Here is a 25,551-nt window from a genome sequence, read left to right on the forward strand (position 1 = left end):
CTTACCCGATAGGTTAGGCCGTGGCAGACATAAGCAGGCGAATGCATGATTCCCCGATACTTTACCCTTGATTCGTGTCAACCGTACCCGGACATAAGCGGGACTTCGTATTTTTTGGTTTTCCCAGGCCTTACCCGATAGGTTAGGCCGTGGCAGACATAAGCAGGCGAATGCATTATTCCCCTATACTTAACCATTGATTCGTGTCGACCGTACCGGACATAAGCGGGACTTGGTATTTTTTGGTTTTCCCAGGCAAAACACCCCCTCTCACCTGTAACGACTGGACAAAGAAGGCGATACACACCGGGGGGGGGGGGGGGTGTACCGTCTTATTTGCCCCCAGTAAAAGCCTGAACCTGAAAAAACATCTCACGCTATTTTTTCAGGCCCAGGACAGCTAGAGTGGATAGGGAGTAACCAACATTTTTTTTTTTTTTATATATTTTTATGTTTTTTTCCAGTTTTCTATATTCTTTTGGCGTACCGTTACCGGTACTTTTTTATATTTTGTTATCGGTTTGTCTCCTCGCGTCTGCCTCGCGATTCCCATACGTTTTTCCCATACGTCGTTTGTCCCGTCGTTTGTCTCATAGGTTTTCCCGTGCGATGTACTAACCGGGTTGCGGATCTAGATAAGGCAAAGAGAATTTATATCCAAAACAACGTGTGTGCAAGCCCTCACCAAATAAATTTTATGGCTTACGCACAAGATAGCGGATACGCTCTGCTATCTTTATTGGCCCGTAGTTATCAAGCAAACTACTGAAAGGGGCCGTTTCGGATTTCAGCTTAGATTTGATGTCCGTCACTGTCACTTTAAGAGCCGGGTTAGCACGGCGTTCTAGGATGTAGTTCCCAAAGCAGCGCTGCAAGAGATCTGCATCCTCATCGCCCCACAACTTGGTCCAAGTTCGTGGGCGGCTGATGTTAGGCATATCAGGAGCAGCATCACGTGCAGACGGGCGGACCGGCTCAGGCGCAGAGTCTTGAGTCGGTATCTGCAATGATGCCGGCCCCAGAGACTTTAGTTGGAGGTTTGGGCTGAACGGAGGAGGATTTCTTAGCTTTTACTTTGTGGGATTTGGGGGGAGCAACTGTCTCACTAGCGGGAAGGCGTACAGATCCATCCCGTCGTGAGCTAGCCGATCGATCTTCCAGTTCTCCCGCCAGTGCTTCGGCGTCCTCCTCATCTTCATCGATGTCACTACGATCATCCACATCCTCATCGATTTGTTCCTCCTCCGGCGTCTGTACCTTCACAGCGGTCTTGGTCAATACACTTGACCAAATCTGATTTAAAATTATATCTTGTGCCTTTGAGGACTTAAACGTTCCCTGACCCACGTCATACCAACGGTCTGCAACCGCGGGTGAGTGAGCCATGTGGGCGGCAAGAATATCCTGGGACTCCTTAGACTGGGAGGTGGATCTATGGATCGTGACGATCAACTTACGCAGCCTGGTTGTGGTAAACCGTGGCAGTTTCACGTTGATCTCCGATCCATATATGTGCCAGCACTTATTCATGGCCTCAACGACTTGACTGCTAGTCAATGGTGCGCCCGTAGTTCCAAGGAACACATTCTCTACAGCGGTGCCTTTTTTTAGGACTATCGGTCTATAATATTTGAGAAAGCGTTTCATATAGTTAAAGAGAAGGCCAGGGAAGTTGATATTACAAGGTTTAGTTATTACCTTGTGTCGTCGAACCCGGACGATGTAATCTATTCCCACTAGAGTGCCTTCTCGCCATTCCTGCATGGTCAGGTTTCGGAAATCGCCGGCCCTCTTACCGTTCATGATTTCCAATAGCATTAGAATGTGACCGCGCACTAGAGTAAATGCTTCCACAGTTAAAACCGTAGGCTTTGTATCGGATTCGAGAATTTTATTTAGTCGTTGAGCTAAAGCGGAAGTGGTATACTGCCAGACTTGCTCTCTATTCAGGAGCTTAGTCTGGTCTGTGCGGCGCATTATTTGGTCCCGAGTCTTTCCGTGTTATACGTTTTATAAACACGGTTCACATTCATAGTGAGAGTGCTCCAGGAATGCAGGTCCGGTACGATGGCTAGGACTCTGTCTTGCCGCCCGTGGATAAACTCGCAGAAGCGTTTCAAGCCAAGCACGTAGTTTGACATGGTACCCGATCCTAGTGGCTTCTCACGTCTCTCTGGCGTGCCTGATGCATTGTGCTTGAAGTTGGCAACCTGCTCTAGGATACCATCTTTATCTCCACATCTCTGCAGTTCACGTAACGACCCAAACGTGAAGGCATTGGCATTAACGATAAAGGACAAGATCGTTTTAACTTTTTGCAGTAAGTCCTTTACGATACTGGGTTTGTACGTGTAGCCCCATTTACTGCACAGGAAAGCCTCGAATCCTGTCATGACCGAATTGTATAAATCCATCGGTCGACCGTCCGATTCGCCGCCGGCCGTCTCCTGGCGTGATAATGCAGCCGAGACCAGGCGATCTTTGATCAAGAGGGGGTCTGTTAGATGGTGTACTAGTTGCAAAAGCCTTTTCAGTCTAGTGTGAGACTGTTTGCAGTACGGACATGTCAGGGCCGTTTTACTTACATGAGCAGGTCCGGCCGTCATTTCCTTCGACTGAACGAGGAGTGCATCGATCTCCTGATTGCAGAGCTGGTGGGCTAGCTTTAAATGGCGCCGCATATGGCCGAATTTCTGTTGATTGCACAGATGGCATGTCACGAGCGCCTGATCCTCCACCTGATGAGTACAATCCCTCTTCTTGCCAGCAGTACTCTTACCCATCGCGACAGCCCATTCATGTTTTGTCTGTTGCCTAACGCATGGCCAACCTATCGGGGCACTTTTCTTTGTTACCGCGGCCTTGTTAGTAATACCGCCTGCACCTGTTTCAGATTCAGAAGAGGACGCCTCGTCGTCCTGTGCATCCTGAACGTAAGAGGCATTTTCAGATTCAGAAGAGGACGCCTCGTCGTCCTGTACATCCTGAGCAACTGATGGGGCGTACTCTTACGGACGGCTCCGGTACCGAAAAATAAGGGCACACTCAGACTCTTCACGACTGTCGTGGGAGCCCTGTCGGCATCTTTCCCTTTACTAGCTTCCTGCTCTGCAAGAAATAGAGACCGTTTCACATACCGTGAGCCAGCTTTGGAACTCATGACATCTCGTTTATCTAAACGAAAGCGCTCTTGGTTAAGTTTTTCTAGTAGTTCCCCTGAAGGATATAGATTCAGCGGCTGGTCAACCACTGAAATTTTCCTCTGGGCGGTCTTTGCAGGGTGCACTAGCTCCGGGTCAGAGTGATCAACAGGGCTCATAGCGGTGGTAGTGGAGACTACCTTAGGTGGAGAGTCGACCCTCGTCACCACCCGAGCAGGCGCTGCTACTTCTGGGTCTACTGCCACACATGGGATCATTAAATCCAAGGGCCTCGCGCACTCTTTAGACTCCGGCCGGGATTTTGCAATTTGTTCCTCAGTGGGAAATTCGTCACTATATCTAAGTATCCAGCTAGCGACAAAAGTATCCTTGGAGGCGGGCTCCAGTTTTTGCGAAATTGCCTTTGTCTCACTTGTGGCCGAGGCGACAACAAGCTTAGCCTTCTTGCACGGTGCCTCCACTTGATTAGACTCGACGACTACCGCCGAGTCGGCTTCAGGGGTTACCTTAGCCTTCTTGCACGGTGCCTCCACTTGATTAGACTCGACGACTACCGCCGAGTCGGCTTCAGGGGTTACCTTAGCCTTCTTGGCCTTGGACTGTCCCTCGCCAGCTTTGGCTTCCCCCTTAGCAAGCAACCGCTTAGCTTTTCTGGCTTTCTTTTTTGCTTTTTTAACAGCTTTCCTCTCCCGACTGATGGACTTGGCCTCGTCGACAGTAGCCGCATCATCGGCCTCATCCTGGTGTGCTTCACCTTTGCTACCCCGGCAATCGGACGGAGCCGTTGCGACGACGGCAGCGGGCTCGAGTGCTAGTTTGCTTGCCACCCGCTGCACCATTGTCTCCTTCTCTGTCAGCCACGAGGCGGTACCAATTAGCATACGCTCTTTGATGATTTGCACGGCTAGAATGTGCTCTGGGCTCTGCTTGCTATATCTGCTTGGAGTATGGAACACGCAGTGTGACTCAGCCTGCGGTCCGCTGCCGCTCTCTATAGCGGGAACTTTTCTCCTGGACATCATGCATGTAAATTCGGGCTGCTGTGTACACCCGATAAAATCGTTAGAGGAATAGTGACCGACGTCGTCACAATATTGGTTCCTCGTAACATTGATGGCTACCCCAGAATAGCGCACATGGCCCTTTGTTTTCATCAACGTGTAATACAAGGTGGCCTGACCGACCTTGTTAGTACCATTGTGGGACTCGAAGGAAAACTGTTGCGAGCAAGCATCTCGCCAGAACCCACTCCTATACCGCCCGCCCACGAGCATCGGAATAGCGCTATCCGGTGACGCAGACGGACGGTACGCTCCCGTTAGGGTCCCGATTTTGTCCAGGAGGCTATCGATGTAAACATCGGAAGGCACATCTCCGCCAAGCTTAAAGGATGTGTAACATCCGACTTTAACTCCCACCAAGAGCACTTTTTTTGCTTTACGTTCTCCGCGACTGAGAACGGCCGGCAGTACAGGGTGGGCAGTTTCGACGGCCATGGCTCCGGACGGCCTTGGTACCGGGGAGTCGGTATCCTCGCGTTCCATGTGCTTGGCCGACTTACCTTTACCTTTTCTTCTTTTTTCTTTACCTTTACCATTCATTCTGTAATAAATAGAAAAACCGGTTAATGACCCACGAATACTTCCCCTGGTCGTGTGGTCCAGCGACATGACCGTATGGGGTGGAAACTTAATCTTAAAGTTAAGTATGCCACTTAATTGTAAGGGGGAGTATATACACGGGTCACCGGAATGGCATCGCCCTTGGCACGTAGGGTCCTACCATCGAAAGAATTAGGATCCTGTCCAATCCTTAAGTCAGATGCGATGAGAGCATACTCTTCTGAACCCGTTCATCCGGAGTGAGTGATCGTAGCCAACGGCATAAGATCGTGCAGCCTCTATTGCGTCTTTACCAACAGTCTACCATCGAGAAATTTTTGGTCACCACTACCGGCTTACCATCCGGGCCCGGGCTGCCGACCGGCACGACCTATGCTAGGGTCGAGGCGGGCTTAAAAATTTCCCAACTAGGTCGATAATGCTACCTGAATCAATCAAAGATATGAAAGATAGCGGTAAATTAAAAGACCGTCAAAGGAAACAAACAAACAAAACAAAAATTGAAAACTTTATGGTACCAAGAAGCAAGATTCAAAGTAATAACTTTGCGGTCACCACTACCGGCTTACCAACCGGGCCCGGGCTGCCGACCGGCACGACCTACGTTAGGATCGAGGCGGGTTTACAAGTTATATAGCCAGAGTGTAATTCAACCGTGTTTCAATTTTTCGCTTATGTCCGACAATGTTGACATGCTTGTGACCGACGCTATGCTTACGTCCGTATGCCCTGACACCGTGATCTTTGCCTTATGTCCGACATTTGACATTCGCGAACATTTTATGCTTAAGACCGCGAATGTCTCCGCTAATGTCCGAGTGTCACCAATTTCTATGTGTATGTCCCGCTAATGTCCGACATAGGTAACGGAAGCTTTAATTCTTGTTGAGAGGTAAAATGTCCAGCCAATTAAATCCAGTCGCGAATATTCCAAAGACAAGATACGTACAAGATCATGATTATATTCCACTCACTAACCCACTAAAGTAGAAAATAAACTGAACGTCGAGGAAAATTTAAAACAGAATGTCGCGTATCAAATGGCAAAATTTAAAGCTCAACACACATCAAACGAATCGTCTTCAGTGGCCTAAGGTTACGATCCAATCCCGCTCTCTTCACCCTTGGCGGATTGAAATAAAATGTCGGAGACACAAGGTGAGAATTTTTATTGCTTGCAGTGAAAATTCGCTGCATCCAATCAAACAGCGCCTAGAACATGATTACGTGTAAATATAGAAAGTATTTGTAAACAATTACCACGTGTTTATAGTGCAACAAGTCTTTACATCCCTAAACATTCGACTATATTTAGTGACAACTTGAATGTTTTTAATCAACCAATATAAGTTCCTGTGTTTGTTTCATGCACAAATGCATGAATATTGACGTATATTTTCATATCCGGCTTTACCAAGTGTGTAGAAGCTAGACGCTAACGTGTCTTTACCTCCAAATTGGAGAGTTCAAGTGCTACCATTGGTCAGGAATAATGCATTCGGAATGGGCGTGATTTTTATCTTCCGATAGATGACGGAACGTTGTTATCACAAATGTTGGCTCAATCCGCCAAGGGTGCAGATAGCAGGAGTGGATCGTTACCCTTTGCTAGCGAAGATGCAAACGAATGGATTTAACTGTCATATTTCTGACTTGATACAGGTATTTTCTAGTGTAGAAAATGGTGGGTTGAACCTGGTTTAAAGCAAGCTTGATCTCCCAATTGTATGACAATCGCATCAAATTTCGAAGTTGACAACGATGCGTGAACAAAAAAAGACGTCATTTCATTAGGTAAAAATGTCAAATACACAGTAGTCCAAATTGTTTTATTATCTTGATCACTAAAAAAACAAACAAATGTACCAACAGTTTATTATTTTTTCGTATGCATGTGGCGTGCTTGTAAATCGAGGTATCGTGCTAACTTGTTTGTTTCTTGTCTCACAGTTTTTGCTTTGTCTGTTATTGTTTCTTCGTTACATATTTGATGTGGCTTTGTACTTTTACATCCCGTCGTCGTGATGAACTTTGGCAAACAGGAAGATCAAGGACTACACCTATCATAATCTCGTATAAAATCAAACAAATATTTTACAAATAAGCATCAGTTTAAACAGTACTTGACTACTGAAAGCGTCAGGCAAAACGAATATAAGCATGACTTATATATTTTATTGGGTCGTGACCTTTTGCTTTGGGTAGTGGGTCGGACGAAGGTATGGACGCGGGGAAGATTTTGCGCCCATAGCCGGGTCAGTGGGTCGACCGTGGCGGTCCCGGGGTCGATTTGAATGTTTATACGGAACTATCAGGACATAAGCGTACACATGACCGTGGGGCGGAAAAGTTTTCTACAGATCGCCTCGAACGACTAAACGAAGATAAATAAGTGTTATATATTTCACATTCGTCATACCTATAAACAGTAAAAAACAGAAATAGGTTTAAGAGGGTTAGGTTGGTATACCCCAACTAGACAACCATATACAATAGTATTATAATCGTTACTTTACTATACGTTGATATTTATTACTGTTTGATATTATTTCTTATAACCTTCCCCTCGGCCTACTGACTTTTTATATTGCAGGGACCTGACTACATCATCCCTTAACGTAGCTGTGTAATTTGTAGGCCGTCAAAAACTTAGGGGTCGGCTGGGTCTAAAAAGCAGATATGCAGATAGCCGTGGCGTATGCTATTTTCCCGAGGCTGACGTTTCTTTATCTCTCGGTCGATTTAGCCCCCCATATGGTATACCGACTGACAAAGGGTCGGGCTTTCCAAAAATATAGGTTTCGCGGCGATCGGACGGTTAGTTTTGGAGGTCCGGGGTCTACTTAGACACTTTGCCATTTTGACCCGTTATGGGTCTTTAAAGTGACGAAACTTGTTTTCCTACTGATAACTATCGGATTAAAACCTGACGAAACTTTGTCTACCAATGCTGGCAAGTATTTTTCAGCTTTACTTTGTTGTTTCTTCCCAAGTTGATGCTTATGTCCCTTTCGCCTGACACCATTGGGATTTTTTTTTTCAAAGTCTGGGGTTCCCGGACGGGCAATATTTCGAAGCCCCCATACCCCACGCCTTGTAGCTGTGAGTCGGGGGAATCGTTTGCGCACAATGCCGATGGTCTAGAGCACGTTCGATGATCAGATTGACCGTTCAAAGTAGATACCCTGATCGACCCACAAGACCCGAACTTACATACCGTAGGTTCAGACCCTTGCTTACTTTGACACCCGGTCCGGTGGCTGCCTAGTGTAGTCCCGTGTACATGGATGGTTATCAGTCCTCATGTGGGCATGCGGCAACACCCCGGGAGCAGTCCTGACGGTCTCTTGGTCGGCCGTGTGCTTATGTCCGACACCTTTGCGAAGGTTTGAACTAGGGGTGTCGGGGCATAAGCATGACTTGTAATTTTTTTTTATATCAAATTTCAAAAGCCTAACCCTTTCGTGTTATATTTTGTTTTCCCCAATACCCTTGATTCGTGTCAGGCGTACAGGACATAAGCGGGACTTGTTAATTTTTTGGTTTTCCCATGCTTTACCCGATGGTTAAGGTCTTTCACGATCGTTCTTTTGGACAGCAGTGCGGGGCCACTAAGCTAATCTGCCCGCTTTGCGACAGCCGTGCGTTACCCGTTAAAGCTTAGGGTGGGAATCGAACCCACGTACGAGCAGTATTTTAATCACATATAAAATTTTTGGTTTTCCCAGGCCTTACCCGATAGGTTAGGCCGTGGTAGACATAATAATCCCCGATACTTTACCCTTGATTCGTGTCAAGCGTACCGGACATAAGCGGAACTTGGTATTTTTTTGTTTTCCCCTCTCAACTGTAACGACTGGACAAAGAAGGCGATACACACCGGGGGGTGTACCGTCTTATTTGCCCCCAGTAAAAGCCTGAACCTGAAAAAACATCTCACGCTATTTTTTCAGGCCCAGGATAGCTGTAGTGGATAGGGAGTAATCAACATTTTTTTTTTATATATATATTTTTATGTTTTTTTCAATTTTTCTATATTTTTGGGCGTACCGTTACCGGTACATTTTTATATTTTGTTATCGGTTTGTCTCCCTCGGGACTCCCATACATTTGTCCCATAGGTTTTCCCGTGCGATGTACCAACAGGGTTGCGGATCTAGATAAGGCAAAGAAAATTTATATCCTAACAACGTGTGTGCAAGCCCTCTCCAAATAAATTGTATGGCTTACGCACAAGATAGTGGATACGCTCTGCTATCTTTATTGACCCGTAGTTATCAAGCAAACTACTGAAAGGGGGCGGTTCGGATTTCAGCTTAATTTTGATGTCCGCAACTGTCACTTTAAGAGCCCGGTTAGCACGGCGTTCTAGGATGTAGGTCCGGAAGCAGCGCTCCAACAGAAGTGCATCCTCATCGCTCCACAACTTGGTCCAGGTTCGAGGGCGGCTGATGTTGGGCATATCAGGAGCAGCATCACGTGCAGACGGGCGGACCGGCTCAGGCGCAGAGTCTGAGTCGGTATCTGCAATGATGTCGGCCCCGGAGACTCTTGGAGGTTTGGGCTGAACGGAGGACTTCCTGGTTTTCACTTTGTTGGACTTGGGGGGGGGGGGGGGGGGGGGCAACTGTTTCACTAGCGGGAAGGCGTACAGATCCATCCCGTCGTGAGCTAACCGACCGATTTTCCAGTTCTCCAGCCAGCGCTTCGGCGTCCTCCTCATCTTGGTCGATGTCACTAGGATCGTCTACATCCCCATGGACCAATTCTTCCTCCGTCGTCTCTACCTTAACAGCAGTCAATACCTTTGACCAAATCTGATTCAAAATGATGTCCTGTGCCTTTGAGGACTTTTTGTAGTAAGTCCTTTACGATACTGGGCTTGTACACGTAGCCCCCTCTACTGGACAGGAAAGCCTCGAACCCTGTCATGACCGATTTATATAAATCCATCGGCCGACCGTCCGATTCGCCGGGCGAGATAATGCAGCCGAGACCAGGCGATCTTTAATCAATAGCGGATCAGTCAATTTGTGTACAAGTTGCAAGTGCCTTTTCAGTCTACTGTGAGACTGTTTGCAGTATGGACATGTGAGGGCCGTTTTATTTATATGAGCAGGTCCGGTCGTCATTTCCTTCCACTGAACGAGGAGTGCATCGATCTCCTCATTGCAGAGCTGGTGGGCTAGTTTCAAATGACGCCGCATATGGCCGGACTTTTTTTGATTGCACATATGGCACGTCACGAGCGCCTGATCCTCCACCTTATGAGTACAATCTCTTTTTTTGCCAGCAGTACTCTTCCCCATCTCGACAGCCCATTCACGTCTTGTCTGTTGCCTAGCCAATGCCGCAGCGGGCACACCTAGAGGGGCAGTTCTCTTTGTTACCGCTGCCTTGTTAGCAATACCGCCTGCCCTGTTAGAGCTTGCTTCAGGGGAGGACGCCTCGTCGTCCTGTGCATCCTGAACGTTAGAGGTTGCTTCAGAAGAGGACGCCTCGTCGTCCTGTGCATCCTGAACGTTCGAGCTGACTTCAGGGGAGGACGCCTCGTCGTCCTGTACATCCTGAGCAACTGATTGGGGCTCTTGTGTGGGTAGGCACAGGGGCATACTGTTAGGGACGGCCCCGGTACCAAAAAACATGGGCATCGTCATCTTGGTCGATGTCACTAGGATCGTCTACATCCCCATCGACCAATTCTTCCTCCGTCGTCTCTACCTTAACAGCAGTCTTGTTCAATACCTTTGACCAAATCTGATTCAAAATGATGTCCTGTGCCTTTGAGGACTTAAACATTCCCTGACCCATGTCATACCAACGGTCTGCAACCGCGGGTGAATGAGCCATGTGGGCGGCAAGAATATCCTGGGACTCTTTAGACTGGGTGGTCGATCTATGGATCGTGACGATCAACTTACGCAGCCTGGTTGTGGTAAACCGTGACAGGTTCACGTTAATCTCCGATACATATATTTGCCAGCACTTATTCATAGCGTCAACGACTTGGCTGCTAGTTAATGGTGCGCCCGTAGTTCCAAGAAACACATTCTCTGTAGCGATGCCCTTTTTCAGGACTATCAGTCTATAGTAATTGAGAAAGGTTTTCATATTTGGCACAACTTTTTGGAATTTTGGATCCTCAATGCTCTTCAACTTTGTATTTATTTGGCTTTTTAACTATTTTGATCTGAGCGTCACTGATGAGTCTTATGTAGACGAAACGCGCGTCTGGCGTATAAAATTATAATCCTGGTACTTTTGATAACTATATTCATATAATTATAGACGAGGCCCGGGAAGTTGATGTTACAAGGTTTAGTGATTACCTTATGTCGTCGAACCCGGACGATGTAGTCGATTCCCACTTGCGTGCCTTCATGCAATTCCTGCATGGTCAGGTTTCGGAAATCGCCGGCCCTCTTTCCGTTCATAATTTCCAATAGCATTAGAATGTGACCGCGGACTAGAGTGAATGCTTCCACAGTTAAAACCGTAGCTTAGTAGCAGCTGATAGATCTTTATTTAGTCTAACAGCTAAATCGGACGTAGTGTAGTTCCAGACATGCACTCCATCCAGGAGCTGAGTCTGGTCTGTGCGGCGCATGGATTGGTCCCGAGTCTTTTCCGTGTTATACGTGGTATAAACACGGTTCACATGCATAGTAAGAGTAGTCCAGGAATGTAGGTCCGGTACGATGGATAGGACCCGGTCTTGCCTCCCGTGGAGAAACTCACAGAAGCGTTTCAATGCCAGCACGTAGTTAGACATTGGTACCAGCCCCTAGTGGCTTCTCACGTCTTTCCATCGTGCCCGACGAACTGTGTTCGTATGTGGCAACCTGCTCTAGAATGCCGTCTTTATCCCCACATCTCTGCAGATCACGTAACGACCCAAACGTGAAGGCATTGGCATTAACGATAAAGGACAAGATCGTTTTAACTTTTTGTAGTAAGTCCTTTACGATACTGGGCTTGTACACGTAGCCCCCTATACTGGACAGGAAAGCCTCGAACCCTGTCATGACCGATTTATATAAATAAATCCATCGGCCGACCGTCCGATTCGCCGGGCGAGTTAATGCAGCCGAGACCAGGCGATCTTTAATCAATAGCGGATCAGTCAATTTGTGTACAAGTTACAAGTGCCTTTTCAGTCTACTGTGAGACTGTTTGCAGTATGGACATGTCAGGGCCGTTTTATTTATATGAGCAGCTCCGGTCGTCATTTCCTTCCACTGCACGAGGAGTGCATCGATCTCCTCATTGCAGAGCTGGTGGGCTAGTTTCAAATGACGCCGCATATGGCCGGACTTTAGTTGTTTGCACAGATGGCACGTCACGAGCGCCTGATCCTCCACCTTATGAGTACAATCTCTTTTTTTGCCAGCAGTACTCTTCCCCATCTCGACAGCCCATTCACGTCTATGCCGCAGCGGGCACACCTAGAGGGGCAGTTCTCTTTGTTACCGCTGTCTTGTTAGTAATACCGCCTGCCCTGTTAGAGCTTGCTTCAGGGGAGGACGCCTCGTCGTCCTGTATATCCTGAGCAACTGATGGGGGCTCTTGTGTGGGTAGGCACAGGGGCATACTGTTATGAACGGCCCCGGTACCAAAAAACATGGGCGCACTCAGACTCTTCACGACTGTCTTTGCCGTCATCTTTCCCTTTACTAGCTTTCTCTTTTGCAAGAAATAGAGACCGTTTCACATACCGTGAGCCAGCTTTGGAACTCATGACTTCTCGTTTATCTAAAGGATAGGCTTCTCGTTTATATACAGAAGAAGGATATAGCTTCAGCGGCTGGGTGACCTCTGAAATTTTCACCTCAACCGACTGGACGGCCTTTGCAGGGGCCGCTAGCTCCGGGTCAGAGTGATCAACAAGGCCGGAAGGAACTCTCATAGCGGTAGTGGAGACAGACTTAGGCGGAGAGTCGACCCTCGACACCACCCGATCAGGCGCTGCTACGTCTGGGTCTACATCCACACATGGGATCATTAAATCCAAGGGCCTCGCGCACTCTTTAGACTCCGGCCGGGGATGAGGTTCACACATTGCAATTTCTTCCTCAGTCGGGAATTCAGCACTATATTTAAGAACCCAATTAGCGACAAACTTATCCGTGGAGGCGGGCGCCTTTTTTTTCCGACTTTGCCTCTACAGCCATAGGGGTTACCTCAGCCTTCGTGACTACCTTGGTCGACGTCTTGGCCTTGGCCTTTCCAACTTCGGCTTCCCCCTCAGCCGGCAAACGCGTGGATAGGTCTCTCGCTCTGTTCTTTGTCTCACTTTTGTCCAAGGCGACAACAAGCTTAGCCTTCTTGCACGGTGCCTCCACTTGATTAGACTCGACGACTACCGCCGAGTCGGCTTCAGCGGTTACCTTAGCCTTCTTGGCCTTGGCCTGTCCCTCGACAGCTTTGCCTTCCCCCTCAGCAAGCAACCGCTTGGCTTTTCTGGCTTTCCTTTTCCCCGGCAATCGGACGGAGCCGTTGCGACGACGGCAGCGGGCTCGAGTGCTATTTTGCTTGCCACCCGCTGCACCATTGTCTCTTTCATTGACAGCCACGTGCACGAGGCGGTACCAGCTGGCATACGCTCTATGATGATTTGCACGGCTAGAATGTGCTCTGGGCTGTGCTTGCCATATCTGCTGGGAGTATGGAACACGCAGTGTGACTCAGCCTGCGGTCCGCTGCCGCTCTCTATAGCGGGATATTTTCTCGTGGACGCCATGCATGTAAATTCTGGCTGCTGTGTACACCCTATAAAATCGTTAGAGGAATAGTGACCGACGTCGTCACAATATTGGTTCCTCGTAACATTGATGGCTACCCCAGAATAGCGCACCTGGCCCTTTGTCTTCACCAGCGTGTAATACAAGGTGGCCTGACCGATCTTGTTAGTACCATTTTGGGACTCGAAAGAGAACTGTTGCGAGGAAGCATCTCGCCAGAACCCACTCCTATACCGCCCGCCCACGAGCATCGGAATACCGCTATCCGGTGACGCTGACGGACTGTACGCTTCCGTTTGGGTCACGATTTTGTCTAGGAGGCTATCGATGTAAACATCGGAAGACACATCTCCACCAAGCTTAGAGAATGTGTAGCAGCCGACTTTAACTCCCCACACCCACACTGTTTTTGCTTTACGTTCTGCGCGACTGAGAACGGCCGGCAGTACAGGGTGGGCAGTTTCGACGGCCATGGCTCCTGACGGCCTTGGTACCGGGGAGTCGGTATCCTCGCGTTCTATTTGCTGTGACGACTTACCTTTACCTTTTCTTCCTCTGGTGTCTTCTTTACTTTTACTATTCATTCTGTAATAAATAGAAAAACCGGTTAACGACCCACGAATACTTCCCCTGGTCCTGCGGTCCAGCGACATGACCGTACGGGGTAGAAATCTTAATCTTAAAGTTAAGAGAGCCACTTAATTGTAAGGGGGAGTATATACACGGGTCACCGGAATGGCATCGCCCTTGGCACGTAGAGTCCTGTCATCGAAAGAATTAGAATCCTGCCTAATCCTTAAGGGTCATGTTTGTGAGACGTGTCAGATGCGATGCGACCAACGCCATAATCTTCTGAACCCGTTCACACGGACTGAGTGATCGAAGCCAACGGCGTAAGATCGTGCAGCCTCTATGACGTCTTTACCAACGGACTACCATCGAGAAATTTTCGGTCACCACTACCGGCTTACCATCCGGGCACGGGCTGCCGACCGGCACGACCTACGCTAGGGTCGATGCGGGCTTAAAAATTTCCCAACTAGGCCGATACACATCGATGAGGTTGAAAATGCCGCAGAAGAGAATAGAGAGAGGCAAACATGACCAAACTCTGCGTTTTAAATGTATAAATCACCATAGGCAACGTGGTGTTGTCCCCCTGGATGATGTAAATAAAAACAAAATACAACTTTCGGTCACCACTACCGGCTTACCAACCGGGCCCCAGGCTGCCGACCGGCACGACCTACGCTAGGGTCGAGGCGGGTTTACAAGTTATCCAGCAAGACTCTAATTCAACCGTGTTTCCATTTTCCGCTTATGTCCGACAATTTTGACCTGCTTGTGACCGACGCTGTGCTTACGTCCTTATGCCCTGACACCTTGATCGTTGCCTTAAGCTTATGTCCGACATTTGACATTCGCGGACATTTTGTGCTTAAGTCCTTCGTGGCACGCTTATGTCCGCGAATGTCATCGCTTAAGTCCGAGTGTCACCCATTTCACTGCGTAAGTCCTGCGTATGTCCGACATAGGTAACGGAAGCTTTAAAGTTGCAAAAGTCCTGACCCATATGTGTAACATTTTCACTATCCCTAACTCTATACACGCAGAATAAATAAGTAATACTATATACAGATATATACACAAGGCAACGACAATGTACAATATATATATACAAGCAAAAGATACCCCGGTCCAGCCTGCTCGCCCGCCCGCCCGCCCTATCAGGGATAGCGATAAGCTTATGCGTAGCATCACCGTGAAGTACCACCACAGCAGTGCGCTCTTGGACATGGCACTCGCTGCATGGTAGTACACGGTAACCCCCACTCATAGGCCTATCGCTAACTCTATACATGCAGAATAAATAAGTAATACTATATACAGATATATACACAAGGCAACGAAGTACAACACAACAGATATACACGTGGTCGGTGTCTCTATCACGAAAAAATAAATAAATCCCCGTTCCCACTCCCTATTGGTCGGTGTCTCTATCACATCACGAAAAAAAAAATCCCCGTTCCCACTCCCTATTGGTCGGTGTCTCTATCATATCACGAAAAAAAAATCCCCGTTCCCCTTCCCTATCGTTGTCCTGTATCACGCCATCAGTCTATCAGTCCATCATTCCATTTCTCCATACTTACCTCTCCTTCGATGCCTTCTTACCCTTCTTTTTCTTCTTGTCTCCCGTGTCCTGAGCTGTCCTTCCCGTCTGCAAAAATAAAGATACATTTAGCCAAGGCATTGATAATGTTTCCCCCTTATATATCTTTTATGCGTAGCAATTTCACGGGCCATGCCTGTGGTTTATGGGTAGCATTTTCACAGTTTCTTCGGCTGTGTATGTTTTCATCGTGTATAATTTTCTGCCCGATCTTGTGTGTTTTATCGAAGGTCCGACTGACTGAGTTTACTTATTAAAGTACTTACCTCTACCTTACTCCTCTCTACAACCAGCTCCTCTAGATTCCGCTCTCTCCGCCCGAGAGGGGACCACACCGCTGCCTCCGGCCACAGGCTCGTCCTGCTGTTGTCCTGCTGCTGCTGCATCCTGAAATTTGATAGTGAAATTTAAAATAACATTAAGTAACATTTTCACAAAAAAAGAATCATTTTCACGGGAATAATATATTTGTTGCGACTAGTAAGCTAATTTACCTTGTAGGCCTTTCCAAGCTTGTCCAGGACAGCATGAGGGCTTTCCACTCGCCGGGACTGGTCGTAGTACCGGTCGGCAGTCGCCACATTGTGCGCCATGTGCTTGGTCAGCTCAATGGCTTCCTCCCGGTGGCCCCGCTCTCTCTGAGGGTGCTAACCGCCAGCTTCCTGTTTCGACTGGCGGTTAGGGTTGTCTTCTCCATTCCCTCTCCCTCGCAGAATCTATCCCACTCCGTCTGGACCAGCTTACTCATTGCCTGTAATAAAAATCACACTGACATTATGACCTCAACGAATAATACATAATACGACCGAAAGCAGACCGCGAAATAAAAACACCGTCATTTACAATGTTCATTAAGTAACATTTTCACAAAAAAAGAATCATTTTCACGGGAATAATATATTTGTTGCGACTAGTAAGCTAATTTACCTTGTAGGCCTTTCCAAGCTTGTCCAGGACAGCATGAGGGCTTTCCACTCGCCGGGACTGGTCGTAGTACCGGTCGGCAGTCGCCACATTGTGCGCCATGTGCTTGGTCAGCTCAATGGCTTCCTCCCGGTGGCCCCGCATTCTCTGAGGGTGCTAACCGCCAGCTTCCTGTTTCGACTGGCGGTTAGGGTTGTCTTCTCCATTCCCTCTCCCTCGCAGAATCTATCCCACTCCGTCTGGACCAGCTTACTCATTGCCTGTAATAAAAATCACACTGACATTATGACCTCAACGAATAATACATAATACGACCGATAGCAGACCGCGAAATAAAAACACCGTCATTTACAATGTTCATTAAGTAACATTTTCACAAAAAAAGAATCATTTTCACGGGAATAATATATTTGTTGCGACTAGTAAGCTAATTTACCTTGTAGGCCTTTCCAAGCTTGTCCAGGACAGCATGAGGGCTTTCCACTCGCCGGGACTGGTCGTAGTACCGGTCGGCAGTCGCCACATTGTGCGCCATGTGCTTGGTCAGCTCAATGGCTTCCTCCCGGGTGGCCCCGCTCTCTCTGAGGGTGCTAACCGCCAGCTTCCTGTTCCGACTGGCGGTTAGGGTTGTCTTCTCCATTCCCTCTCCCTCGCAGAATCTATCCCACTCCGTCTGGTCCAGCTTACTCATTGCCTGTAATAAAAATCACACTGACATTATGACCGCAACGAATAATACATAATACGACCGATAGCAGACCGCGAAATAAAAACACCGTCATTTACAATGTTCAAACACATAATGTATGTCTTATGTAAATATACGTACCGAGGGCGTAAGGAATTCTCCCTTGCCCGTCATGAACAAGTAAGGCTGGGGCTTCTCTGGTTGGTTGGCTGGCAGGCTCAGGTGTTTTGCGTACACCTTCAGGAGTCCAAGGAGGGTAGCATCTATCCTGAAATGGCAGATCTTGCCGGAGCGACACCTGTAAGAGAGGGATTGATATTAATACGATAGACAGTAATACTTAATCACCTGTAAGATAGAGATTGATATTAATACGATACACAGTAATATAATTACTTAACACTTAATACCGATAACTTATAATTTATTGTGATTTACCTCGATCTCGACATCAGCACCATTTACTGATGCAGCCGCCAGGACATCCGCCCGCCTCAAGTGGGTTATGTCCCCAGCCCTCTTGGCGTTACTCAAGAGTAACTGGAGACATAAAATGTTCCGGGCTTCCATCTTCTCTGCCCTGGACAGCTGCTCTTCTCTCTCTGCATTCTCTATCACTTTCCTGGCTCTGATGGGTCGTTGTCCTTCCAGGTACTTGGCGATCTGCGCAGGCTCATGATCCCCAATGTCCTCGCCACCTTGGCGATGAGGACATCCTCCTTCAGGCTCTTGCTCACCGTCTTCATTGTCTCGGCGAGCGTGGTGAGCTGGTCTGTAAGGAGACGCAGATGTCGGAGCCAAGTACCCTTTCCTGCAAGGAACTGCAGGAACCCAGCCAAGGTGTAGAGGTATACCCGCAGGGTAGCAGGCTTCACTCTGAAAAAGAAAAAGAGGAAATAACTGACACTGCATTGAAAGGGAGCTACATAGTAAGTTATCAACAGCATTTGTATATATGCATTTCTTATGCGCAACATTTTCACATGTATACTTACAAGTTTCACGTATGCGTAACATTTTCACATGTATAAGTAACAGTTTCACATGGCGTGCAACATTTCCCCCCAACACAACGTAAAGGCTTACAGGGTATGATTGACTTACCTGTCTTCGCGGAGGTGGCGGTTGACCTTACCGTCCACGGTCCCGATCTTCTCCAGATCCAGGAGCGCCTGCTTCGTCAGCCCTGTGGGCAACCAAAACTTCACAGCCGTCAAGTGGCTCTGTGTGGTGGTAGCCTTGCGGGCTATCCCACACGCTCTGTCGGTCATCGTCTTTCTGAAATGAAAAACAACATTTTTCGTCTCTTGTTTAAAGTCCGTACGCTGGCATAAACGTCAAGAAAGAAACAAAAAATTCACGTCTTGGGTCGTCAGCGGCGTAAAAGGCCGGCCGAGTACGTGAAAAAAATGCAACGACGGTAGTAGCCGTACCCCGAGAATTTTTTTTTTATTCACGTCGTGGGTCGTCAGCGACGTAAAAGGCCGGCCGAGTACGTGGAAAAAAATTCAACGAGCCGTACCCCGAGAAATTTTTTTTTTCACGTCTTGGATCGTCAACGGCATAAAAGGCCGGCCGAGTACGTGGAAAAAATTGCAACGACGGTACGAGCCGTACCCCGAGAAATTTGTTTTTATTCACGTCATGGGTCGTCGGAGGCGTAAAAGGCCGGCCGAGTACGTTGAAAAAATTGCAACGACGGTACGAGCCGTACCCCGAGAAAAAAAAATTTCACGTCTTGGGTCGTCAGCGATGTAAAAGGCCGGCCGTACCCCCAATTCTTTCTCACTGACAATCATACCACGTCATATTTCAATGTATTTTTTTTCTCTAAAAACGCAATCAAAGGTTCCAAATACAAACTCACCCGTAGTCTACTAAGGCCTGTTGTAGTTCCTGCTGATCCTGGGTGCCTTCCTCGTCAGGCACTGCTCCCTGGATGGCCTCGCGGAGCTCTTCACTGTCCTTGGCTAGCTTGTGCACCGTCTTGAGGTGCACATCCATGCGGATCGTATTTGACCCGCACAGACAACACTCAAGACGGCTACCGTAGATCATGTTGCCTTGGTCGCGGGGTCTGCCCTTTGTCTTCACAGGCACCGCCTCGGCGTCAGGGTGACACCGTCATCTGACGTCTCAGGTTGACCACCGCAGCAGTACACCCTTCAACTTGGCACTCCCTGCGTGGTCGTTTCTGAAAATAAATAAAACAAAAACATATATATATATGTATGTATGTTTCAGGACCCTCTGTCCGAAACTTTTTCACATTTATGTGTAACATTTTCACATGACGGGTAGCAATTGTCAGAAAAATACACAAGTCCGTCCACCGAGTAAAGTTGCTTAGAAGGGTTCGATATGTTTTACACTGATAGCCCTCAAGGGTATATATAGTATATAATTAAAAATATATTAACATAAAACTCACCGTGTCAACCCTGTACACCTTCGTAGCGGTTCTCCTCTTCCTTCCTCGAACTGGCTCGTCAGCTGGCTCTGGGTCATCAGCTTCAGAATCAGTGTCAGACCCTGACTCCTCCGCTGGCACGTCAGCAGCAACAGCTGGAACATCAGTTCCATCGGAAATGGCCTCGAACTCCGCAATAGTGCGGGCGAGGACAAACCCCTTGGCCGAAGAATCTGCAAGAAAAGTGCGATTATTTATAAGTAACATTCACAAAATTTGTTTTTTTCTCGGGCCGCCTTGTTTGTCTGCGGCTTCCCCTTGTCAAGTCGTAAACCCGCGGCTCTCGCTAGTTTTTTTTTTCTCTCGGGCCGCCTTGTTTTTTTCTGCGGCTTCCCCTTGTCAAGTCGTAAACCCGCGCCTCTCCCTAGTTTTTTTCTCTCTCTCGGGCCGCCTTGTTTTTTCTGCGGCTTCCCTCTGTCTCCAGCCGTTAACCCGCGGCTCTCGCTAATTTTTTTTCACATTCAGGTAACAGTTATTTTCAAATCTAATCCGTCCTACAAATGTGACAACCGCGTTCATAGTAAGTCAAGTTAACGATTGTTAAACTTACCTAACAGGTCCTTCTCCTCCTTGGAAACCTCCTTCCTCTTCTTGGCAGGAGGTGCCTCCTCGTCCGAAGGACTTACTACCGCTGTAAAAGGAAATAGTCAACTTTCAATATTACTTGGTAACATTTTCACACCTAAAAATATATTTTCACAATTTGATACATTTTCATGCCCGTCACTTCGATGTCTAATGATAAACTTACCGCTGTCGTCCGATGAATAGTCATCAGCGCTGGGTGGCGGGACATATTGATCGCAGGAGTCCTCCGCTGATGACATGTCTGTTGACTCTGTAAAAAAAATATTTGCCATGTACATCTACAGTATTCACCATTATTCGTAGCATTATCACAATTACGCGTAGCATTATCACAATTACGCGTAGCATTATCACAATTACGCGTAGCATTATCACAATTACGCGTAGCATAATCACAATCATATAGAACAGTTTTGAAAAGAAATAATACTCATAATACATACCCTGCTTCTCCTGTTCGATGTGAGCTGCCTCTGGGACCTCTGGGACGAGCTGGTCCAGAAACCGCAAAGACTTCCTTCTGGACGCACTCCTCTCCCCCGTGAACTTGCCAACCTTCGGGGCTGGGCGAGCTGCTGGCGCCGGCGACTTCTTAAAACCCTTCAACATTTTACTCTGCTGCGCCAACAGGTCCCCAATGAAGGATACACCCTTCTTCTCTTCCTTGATGTCCAGCTTGGCCCATTCCAGGTCCAAGTCCTGCAATCCTTTCCCTGTAAGAATAAGTGTAAATTTTTCAGTGTATGTTATCGTACTAAACAGTGATAAAAATTAAGTGTTGGCCGATATCTAAATACAATGTACCTACCAGAGTCAGAGGTCCTTAGGTACGTCTCCTGCACCACGTCCTTCAGCTGGGTGGCCCTGGTCTCCTCCACCACGTCCTCCTCTGTAAAAAATGAAAGGAAAGATTAGCAAGGCATGTTCACGTACTTAAGAGTGATAATGATTAACCGTGTTGGTCGATGTCTTAATACAAGGTACTCACCAGTGACAGGGGCTGTCTGGGCGTGGGGCGCACCCTCCTCCTTCTGCGTCTTCGTCGGGGTCGGCGTGACCATGGTCTCCTCCACCACGTCCTCCTCTGTAAAAAATGAAAAGAAAGATTAGCAAGGCATGTTCACGTACTTAACAGTGATAATGATTAACCGTGTTGGTCGATGTCTTAATACAAGGTACTCACCAGTGACAGGGGCTGTCTGGGCGTGGAGCGCACCCTCCTCCTTCTGTGTCTTCGTCGGGGTCGGCGTGACCCTGGTCTCCTCCACCACGTCCTCCTCTGTAAAAAATGAAAGGAATGATTAGCAAGGCATGTTCACGTACTTAACAGTGATAATGATTAACCGTGTTGGTCGATGTCTTAATACAAGGTACTCACCAGTGACAGGGGCTGTCTGGGCGTGGGGCGCACCCTACGTATGACGTCACCTAGTGAAAGGACATAAGAAGATAACATATTTTGGCGGAATTTTCAGTAATGAAAGTATTCCAGTAAAATAATGATTGAAATTTGGTTATGAAGCTATTTTGCATTAGAAAAGAAATACCTATATTGTATTTAAAGCTTTGCAGACGTCCATCTGCAGTTTTACTGTCGCAAATACCTGCTTACCCGTCTTTGCTACGCGTCGCCAGGTAAACTAAATTTGCTACAGTAAAACTACCAATGGACATCCGCAAAACTTCCAACAAAATACAGCATCTCATAATCAACACTCAAACATTCCTTAAAATGTTTTCCAAGTACAGCAAAGTTACTTGAAATCGTTTTATGAAGTATAAAATATATAAATAGATATAGGAAGATGTGGTGTGAGTGCCAATGAGACAACTCTCCATCCAAATAACAATTTAAAAATTAAACCATTATAGGTTAAAGTACGGCCTTCAACACGGAGCCTTGGCTCACACCGAACAACAAGCTATAAAGGGCCCCAACATAGTTCATTTAATACTACCATGTGCCATAGCAATACTAACTCACGTCAACGCAGAAGTTTAGATTACTGGGCTTATGGTATCCACGGGTAGAAAAACTCTAGCAGCAGTGATTGCTAATAAACTTATCATATATTCATGTACCAGGATTCATATCACTTGATAAGATTGCACAATTTTGCACACAAACATCCCGTTTAAACCTATTTATTCAAAATACATATCCTGAAATACGTAAATATATTGATTGATTAATTGTTGTTTGCTTCTTGATCAGTGGCAATACCATTTCAATTTCAGGAGAATACATTTATGAATCAAAGGCATGTTTGATAACCGAAAATCCCACAAACTTTGAAAACCTATTAACAAAAACATTTGTTTGTTGACATTTGTGTACATTACATATAATTGAATTGGTTCGGAAATGCATCCACATGTTTATATTCTTATCAAGAAAATGAATCATATATCATTTGTTCTAATAAAGTATATGGGACAGATAGTGGTATCTTCAAATAAAATGTGACTTTTGTCATTTTTCTTTTTAAATATAAGTGTTAAGTATGATCGACTGATCGATTGTTGTTTTACGCGTTGGTCAACGATATTGGTCTTTTTCGTGGAAATTAGTTTACAGAACCAACAAACTTCGATAGATTTTTTTTTCATTCTAGTTGAATAAGATGTTAGTCGAGTAGACCTGCACCGTGCAGGGATTCCAACATACAACCTCAGTGTTGTTAAGTATGAATAAAAGGAGATATAAGCGTATAAAATAAAATAGAAAAGAAACAATGGGTTGATACAATACGTCAGGACTTTTAATTTCCCGCGAAGATGATGACTTTGTAATTGATCTTCAATTCAGCAGTGAATAACCCAAAATGAACATTAAACAACATAAATAGCTTTTTCCAGATACTGGCATTAAAAATCAGAGAAAAGGCTTCACAATATACGTCTTAAATTTTTATTTCAGTGTTTTCGCAACTTATGATGGCTAGGGGAATATTTATCCTTGTAATTACGACACTGTTTTCACTGTCGGTCAAATCAGACGACCTTAGATTCATTGATTGTACCGGAGGTTCTTTTACTCTACGTCTTGAAAGATAGCCACAGTGGTATGTAACTATGGGATCTGATCAAAATGGTGTACTTCAAGGACGTAAAGAAAATGTTGGGGAACAGCGACAATTCATTTTTGAGCGCATAAATTTTTACGAACCATACTGCTACATCAAATCAAAGAAATGGAAAGAATGGTACGTCGTCATGACAAATACGGATGAAGGTAGGATTCAGTCGACAAAAACAAGGCCAGGTTCTGAAGGACAATGGAAGATCGCGAAAACATCGAATGGAGAATTCACCTTGTTCCCGAGAAAATGGCCGAACTGGTATATGTGTATGAAAAATGATTTTGTTGGAACCATGATCGGATGTAAGGATGATGCCAGTGCGGGCGGAAGATTTTTGATACATAAAAGTTTAAAAGAAGGATTTAAAGATGTTATAATTTGAGATAATAAGTCAATCTAAATGTTAATGAATGAAAGAAAATGAGAGAATAATTATTACTAAATGAATATAATTCTCATCAGCTGATCCAACCGGTGTAATAAATAAAATACAGCAGGGTCTTTTAATCAGAAACATTATCATCTGTTATTCATACTTATTTATTTAGATCATGACAAATCAAGGTAGACCAAAACCTAAGAAATCTCAATAAATCATATGTCTATTGCTTAGAATAATAATAAATTACCAGGACAAGTTAAAAACATTTACATGTATTACAAACAAGGAGATTCATCTTTTGAACGATGAACCCTTTGTCGGAAATTAATATATAAACGGAACTTAACATCATAGCTTTTTCTTATGCTATTGCTAAAAGAATCTTTCTTTTTCTCTCTGTTACTGTATTTTTTCGTAATACATTTGCAGTTTGAATCGAGCCTTTTATGTTCCTCCAGAACGCCACGGCTAGAAAAGAAAACGACAAACAGACAAATAATAGTACTCAAGACACAACATATAAAACTGAAGACTAAGCAACACGAACCCCTCCAAAAACTAGGGATTATCTCAGGTACTCCGGGTGAGTTAGCAATTCCTGCTCCACATGTGGCATCCGTCGTGTTGCTCATGTTTTTGAACTCGGTAAAAAGTCTTATTCAGAATTTCAAATTTAAGAAAAGGGAGGGGAGTGTAATAACAATATAAAAAACATATCCAATATCATTTATGAAACGGTAATTCTATATCGGTAATCCAACTGGTGATGGCATCCATTAAATTCACGAAGGCATTATCTCCACTTCACAATTTGGGACTCTAGGGTTTATTCTAATGCAATTTGGATGTAACAATTTTTTTCATTGGCTAAAAGTTGCCGTCAAATCCACAGTTGAACAGGCGTAACTAAGGAGGGACCCGCCATTTGGAATTGATGCATCAAAAATTGTTCGATTACTACTATATAATTGAAAATAAAACAATACCTACCTCGAATTCGCCGTTTTAATGTAATTTTGTCCGAATTTGAAGCGAACAAGTAACGTCATAACCTCCAGTTTGTAAGTTTTCATTTGTATGACGTCACGTTAAGCCATGACGTCTTTGTGCCAAAATCATTCATGAAGATTCACGGATTTTTTTTTATTTGACAAATTTAGACATTTTTTCAAGTTTTATCGTATTTTTTCTTTCTGTAATGCATTAGAATCGGAATAACAGTACTGTAGTTGAAGAGTTGCCACCGTCAATTTTGATTTGACGGTCGCAAATCTCCGTTTTACTGTCTCCGCTACGCGTCGCCAGTAAAACTGCATTTGCGACCGTCAAATCTACAATTGACGGTGGCAAATCTTCAACTACAGTACTGTTATTCCTTAAATAGCTTTCTTGTAAACAGCTACCCTCTATCACGGAAATCATGGTAGGAAATACAAGTCCGAGAATATCATAATTAAAACAAAGCGATATCATTATACGTATCAATATGAAAAAGGATGTGGTATGATTGTCAATGAGACAACTCTCCACAAGAAACATACATGACACAGACATTAACAATTATAGGTCACCGTATTACCTGCAACAATAAGCAAAGCCCATACCGCATAGTCAGCTATAAAAGACCCCGAAATGACAAGACTGAGACACTTACATGCAAAGCGATGTGTAAAAAGTATGCCAAAAGTCGAAAGTTGAAAGTTAAAATCGTAATGG

At 45.8% G+C, this 25,551-nt stretch overlaps 1 protein-coding gene across 1 annotated transcript; it reads right to left on the reverse strand.

Annotated features, from left to right (window-relative positions):
- Positions 1-19,422: 19,422 nt before the first annotated feature.
- On the reverse strand, positions 19,423-24,467 carry LOC134686445 (uncharacterized). Its single transcript, XM_063546111.1, has 8 exons — positions 24,383-24,467; positions 21,554-21,649; positions 21,179-21,259; positions 20,814-21,083; positions 20,534-20,620; positions 20,333-20,413; positions 19,744-19,955; positions 19,423-19,506 (listed from the first exon to the last, which is right to left on the reverse strand). Exons 1-8 carry the CDS (start codon positions 24,465-24,467, stop codon positions 19,423-19,425), a joined length of 996 nt encoding a protein of 331 aa, XP_063402181.1.
- Between the last annotated feature and the right edge of the window lie 1,084 nt (positions 24,468-25,551).

The sequence above is a fragment of the Mytilus trossulus genome, chromosome 10 (genome assembly GCF_036588685.1).
Source record: "Mytilus trossulus isolate FHL-02 chromosome 10, PNRI_Mtr1.1.1.hap1, whole genome shotgun sequence".
In the NCBI taxonomy this organism is placed as follows: Eukaryota; Metazoa; Mollusca; class Bivalvia; order Mytilida; family Mytilidae; genus Mytilus; species Mytilus trossulus.